Source organism: Peromyscus eremicus, chromosome 1, assembly GCF_949786415.1.
Source record: "Peromyscus eremicus chromosome 1, PerEre_H2_v1, whole genome shotgun sequence".
NCBI lineage: Eukaryota > Metazoa > Chordata > Mammalia > Rodentia > Cricetidae > Peromyscus > Peromyscus eremicus.
This window is the reverse complement of record NC_081416.1, coordinates 50413802-50419801: the sequence shown is the minus strand read 5'-3', so window position 1 is coordinate 50419801 and position 6000 is coordinate 50413802. Positions and strand designations below refer to the sequence as shown.

The 6000-nt window shown below is 45.5% G+C and overlaps 1 protein-coding gene across 3 annotated transcripts in view; it reads right to left on the bottom strand.

Moving 5' to 3' along the window:
• Positions 1-217: 217 nt before the first annotated feature.
• Ms4a18 (membrane spanning 4-domains A18) overlaps positions 218-6000 on the bottom strand; it is a 51006-nt gene continuing 45223 nt past the window's right edge. For 2 of the 3 annotated variants that reach the window (XM_059260582.1, XM_059260591.1), the window contains exons 6-8: positions 4791-4901; positions 3462-3575; positions 218-829 (exon numbers count right to left, since the gene is read on the bottom strand). In XM_059260582.1, the coding sequence (XP_059116565.1) occupies positions 446-829; positions 3462-3575; positions 4791-4901 (609 nt within the window). In that variant the 3' untranslated portion in view covers positions 218-445. The remainder of the gene's footprint in view (positions 830-3461; positions 3576-4790; positions 4902-6000) is intronic. The other variant, XM_059260602.1, reaches the window with a different exon arrangement.

Here is a 6000-nt window from a genome sequence, read left to right as displayed (position 1 = left end):
GCCATGCATGCTTTCTGCGCTGCTCCCATGTCCCTCGGGTGGGGGAAGTCACCTTTCAGGATTAGAGTTGGGGGGGGGGCAACTAGAGGCAGAACTGACAGTTGGCCTGTCCACTACTTTCGAGTTGACTTCTCAATAGTAAGCATACACGTGGAACAACAGAATGGAAACAACGCATCCTCGGATGCAGTTTGTTCAAGTTAAAAGACACCTAGAGTCAAAGGGAAACATTTATGAATTGAAAAAGCACACTAATAACAAACCAAAGGGAAGCTTAAGAGTGAAGAGGGGGGAAAAATGGGTGTTCATCTTGGCCTAGTGGTTATGCCAGGGCCAAGGTCTCAGTTGTTTCATGTGGAAGCAAAGCTACTGTTGCAGAGGTACTTCCATGTCATTGAAATGGGTATTCTGTCAGCTATTCCTGGTCAAGATCATCTCTATCTTTCTATGAGTGTCCAGGGGGAGCATTACTGGGGACTGGGATGTTGGTGTCACTGTCTGGGCTGGTGCTGTTGACAGGTCCATCGGTCATGTTGACAGGTCCATTGGTCGTATGGACAGGTCCATCGGTCGTATAGACAGGTCCACTGGTCGTATAGACAGGTCCACCGGTCGTATAGACAGGTCCACCGGTCGTATAGACAGGTCCACCGGTCGTATAGACAGGTCTATTGGTCATGTTGACAGGTCTATCAGTCGTATAGACAGGTCCATTGGTCGTATAGACAGGTCTATCAGTCGTATTGACAGGTCCATTGGTCATGTTGAAAGGTCCATTGGACGTGTTGACTGTGTTGCTACTGAACATGGTTGAGACCATGGTCATATTCTGAAAGACAAAGGACAGGAAGGCATCAGTGTCCTCTGTAGTGAACTTCAAGAAAGGTAGCAACTTCTTTCCCTTCCCCTTTCCATGCCTGGGGTAGACTCTCTCTCGTTGATACTGGGCTTAGTCACATGACTTTCTTTGGCTAAGGAGGTAATAGTAATGGGGGTATAAGTAGAGGCCTGTGACATATCTGCCTACTGTAGCTTGATCTTTCTTGCTGCTCGTTGGAACAGAAAGCAGGCAGGACTGACCTGACGAATAATGAGATAAGTGACCCAGTTTTTTTTTTTTTTCCTATTCACAACCAGCTTGCTAACTGCCAGACACATGTGTGTGTGTCTGCAAGATCACCCAACCACTGGGTATCTCAGCAATCAACTGTCAACTCGGCAATCCCAGCAGATTAGAACTGCCTGCTGCGAGGCCCAGAAGCTCATGAGCTAAGTGCCTGTTGTATGAGCTATTACATCTTAGGACTGGATTTCTGAAGTTACCAATGGAGAAATGATATTTAAAGTAAGATTTAAGCCTAGCAACAAGTGTCAAGTTAGGATTAGACCCACACAGAAAGGACTGTGTCTATACAACCCTGTGCTAAGTAAGACTGTGTATCTATTTATGTGTGTGTGTGCACAAGTGCATGGGTGTACATGTGACTGTGTGTACACGTGTGTGGAGGCCAGAGATTGACACTGTGTGTCTTCCTCAGCTGCTCTCCACTTTATTTTTGAGGCAGAGTCTCTCACTGAATCACTGGAGCTCAATGATTGTCTAGATTAGCTGGCCAATGAGCTCCATCTGCCTGTCTTTGTTCCACCTCCCCTGACCACCAGTGCTGGGGTTACAGACATATGCTGCAGAACCTGCCTCTTGATATGAGTGCTGGGGGATCTGAACTCAGGTCCTCATGCTTGGACAGCCAGCACTTTACTGACTGAATGAACCATGTCTCCAGCCTTTAGTGAGGCCCCTTGCTTACACTGAAAAGCTTCTAAAAATCTTATGGGCTTGGTCCCGGAGAGGCCTGATCTCAAAATGGGTGTTGGTAGATTTAGAGAGAGGTCTGTTTAGAACACAACCAAAGATGAGGCTTTTGTCAAGTTGCAAAAGCCATAATCTGGTACACAAAGCATCCCCAGAGATTTTGAGGGACTTGCACTAGCAAAAAGCCCACTAAATAGGAACTGATGTTACTCAAAGTACAAATATGATAAGGTAATTGCCCATCTCTCCAAAGATAGAAAGGTGGACTCTTTCTTATGAGAAAGGGAAACTGTTGTTCACAGTAGCCAAGAGACTAGAGGTCAAGACCCCGGGGAACAGTGGGTTAGGGAGACGCATCCAGGAAGCAGGACAAAGTAATGGCGGGGCCTTCCTCAAAGCCGAACTGATTCCTAACCAAGGAACGTTCTCTGCCCCCATGGGGGTCATATTACTTCTCAGGATTAAATAAAAAGAATTATTTTATTTGGTGTGTATGGGTGTTTTGCCTGCACTCATGACTGTACACTATGTGCGTGCCTGGTGCCTGCAGAGTGCAGAAGGGAGCATCAGATCTCTTGGGATTGGAGTTACAGGCAGTTGTGAGCTGCCATGTGGGTGCTGGGAATTGAACCTGGGTCCTCTAGTCAGTGCTTTTAACCACTGAGCCATATCTCTAGACTGCTCCGTAGGATTTTAGAATTTTATGGAGCAGTGACCACCCTGAGCCTCTCATAAGGTCTTTCTCTATTGAATGGGAGAGAGTATTTGACTTATCTGGTTCTTGTCTCACTAGACTCTGTTGGGTATGTTAACAGAACTTGTTTTTATTATTATTGTTATTTTTTTTGAGACAAGAGTCTCATGTAGTCCAGATTGGCCTCAAACTTGCTAAGTAGCCAAGGATGACATTGAATTTCTGATTTTCCTGCCTCTGCCTCCCAAGTTCTGGGATTACAGGTGTGTACTACCATGCCTAGTTCATGCAATACAGGAGATCAAATCCAGGGCTTCTTGTATGCCAACCAAACTCTCAGCCTACATTCTCAGCCCCCAAATATTTTTAGTTTCTAGGTTGCTGTGTCAAGAAGATCCATATTCTATTCCAAAACTGGACTGTGGACTTCAAGCATGGTGATGGAATTGGATGGGATGCTTGGGACTCCTGGGATGGGGATAAACGTGGTTTGCTTTTTTTTTTTTGTTTTTTTAGAAGATTGAATCCATCTGAGATCAATTGAAGAGCAAACCATGTATCACCATACAAGTAGATGATACTCAGAACCAAGAACCAAATAAATCAGTGGTTCTCAACCTAATGCTTTGGCCCTTTAATACAGTTCCTCGTGTTGTGGTGACCTCCAACCATAAAATTATTTTGTTGCTACTTCATAACTGTAATTTTGCTACTGTTATGAATTGTAATATAAATATTTAATATGTGACCCCCAAAGGGGCCATGACCCACAGGTTGAGAACTGCTGAAGTAAATGCTTGCTGTTTGAAGGTATTTGGTTTTGAGGTAGTTTGCTATTCACCAAAACTTATTTGATACACCCCATTCACTCCTCACTTTTCTCAAACTCTAGTCACCTCTTGCTAAACCTCTCCAGAGTAGGCTCTGATTCCTGGAATAAAGTCCAACACTCACCTCAAAATGGGGCCAGCAGGCAGCCTGGCACCCAAAATGTGAGATCATACAGGTGATGATGAATTCCAGGAGGGCAAAGGGGAGGAGACCCCCAGAGATTGCCTTCAGACAATCCTAGGGGCAGAGAGGAAATGGAGGCATTTCAGTCTTTAGGGTTGACTGGATGACAGTCTACGTTTGTAGCTCTCCTAAAGTCAATGCCATATGCCTCATCTGGAACACTGAAGGTCCCCTCTGTGTGTGGTGTTTTGGTATAGATGCTACCTTTAGGCACCTTTGCCACATCCATTCAGTGTACCTCAACTTCCACCTGTCAGCCACTGCATTTCTTTATTGTGGACTTTCACGGCCTCAGGAGCCCACTTTACTGTTTATACCACAAGCCTGAAGCTCAAACAATCCTCTGGAGAGAAGTCTTCCATTGATGACTAGTAAGGGTTGGTGTGTAAGTACCCTAGATTCTTTGCCCTGAGTTCATGTTTACTTCTTCTCTCTACAAAACTACTTGTTTTAAAGTTTACTTCTGAGATGACCCCTAACTGTGATGTACCCTAACAAGTACCCTGACTGTGAACCTATATGAGGGGCTGGGGTCCTTACTGTGAGTTGGTGATGTACCAGTGGTGATGTATCGTCAGATCTGCTTGGCTTTGGCTGTCTTAGCTTGATCTCTGTGGTCTTGCCTGAATGAGAGCTTTGAGAGCAGGACTGACCTCAGCGTACTTCCTGCTGTGGCCTTACCATAGTGCATTGTGGAGGCAGAGTTCTAGGAGTACTTCTCCCCACTCTTCTCCTTCAGCAGAAGATGGGACACCAGGATTTGGCTTCAGGCCTATTGGAATCTTAAATTTCTATTCTACTTCTTTGTCAGTTCATCCTGTTGCCTAGGGCTGGACTCAGATGCCAACAACCTTGCCTAGTTTCCTGCCATGTCCTGTCAAGGCCAACTTTTGTCAGTTAGATTAGGCTTCTTCTGGGGCCTACAGGGAAGCTCTCCTTGAGGACTGTCCTCATCCCTGTAGATAGGTCTCTTGCTCTGCCAGGTTTCTTTGGTCTGCTTGATTAGTCCTGAAAGAGGACCAGGTTGCAGCTTGAGGCAAACAACCATATCTCCACCCCCAGACCATTTGCCTCTTAATCTCAGACTCATCACTTGGTGTGAGGAACATTGTGATTGTCTTAGCAATTGCAGGATTTTGGAGGAAGTTATATAATTTATGGATCATACTAGGATGGAATTCTGTTGCAATTCCTTCCTGCTCTAGGAACAACTGTGTAAGCTCTCTTAATCCTGAAGGAGTGTTGAGACCCATCAGCTGTATTGCTCACCGTCAGTGAATTAAGACTAGAGCTGGAAACACACAGATCTACAATGATAATAATGATGCCCAAAAGGGAGAAGATGGAACTGATGACATTCATGCCGATGTTGGTGCTCACCTGAAGGACACAAAGGGAGGGGAATGTCACAGCTCAGCATTTGGGATGACTCAGGACATAGGACAAGAGGAGCAGGGCAGAAAGGAGAGGGCCAGGCTGGTTGGAGCAGAAGCCTGTTAGTTTACCCTGGGGTCATGAGATAATGATTGCTCATGCCATGTCTCTTTAGGGCAAGAACCACCCATTGGGAGAATATCAACACCTGGCTAAGCAGCTGAGGGAGGCAATGAGATTTGGAAGGCTGTTTGGAGGCAAGGTGAGGTTGCTGGCCTGCTCTGCAGAAGAAGCAGGGACACCAAGCTTGCCCTGAGAAGAGACAGTAAGAAGATAAGGTGTGGTTGATATATTGTGCAATTGTGCACCCCAATAAATTTATCTGGGGGTCAGAGAACAAAACAGCCACAATATTAAACATAGAGGTTAGGTAGTGGTAGCACACGTCTTTAGTCTTTAATCCTAGCATTCCGGAGGCAGAGATCCATCTGGATCTCTGTGAGTTCAAGGCCACATTGTAAACATCCAGGCGTGATGACACACACCTTTAATCCCAGGAAGTGATGGCAGGAAGCAGAAAAGTATATAAGGCATGAAGACTAGGAACTAGGGGCGTTTAGGCTTTTAAAGCTTTTAGGCTTTTGAGCAGCAGTTTAGCTGAGATCAATTTGGAATGAAGACTCAGAGACATTCAGTCTGAGGAAACAGGGTCAGCTGAGAAGTTGGCAAGGTAAGGTTGGATGTGACTTGTTCTGTTTCTCTGATATTTCAGCATTCACCCCAATACCTAGCTCTGGGTTTGTTTTTATTAATAAGACCATTTAAGATTTGTGTTACAGTAAGGACGCTGAGGGTGAGCCTGGAGTTGGAGCCTGGGTTGGCAAGTTTGGCTGGGGAAGATTTTCAGGTGTGAGGGCTCTGCTTCTCCATGTTGAGATATCAACAAGCTTTGTTTACTGCCTGTCTCTACTCAGTCTGCTTCCTTTAGTGGGGTTCTGGGGAAGAAAATAAAGAAGAATCAAGATGTCATATCTGGGCTGAGTCTGGGGCAGCTGTCAGGCAAAGAAAGTGAAGCAGAGATTTCAATTAGAAGCCAGACATCCGA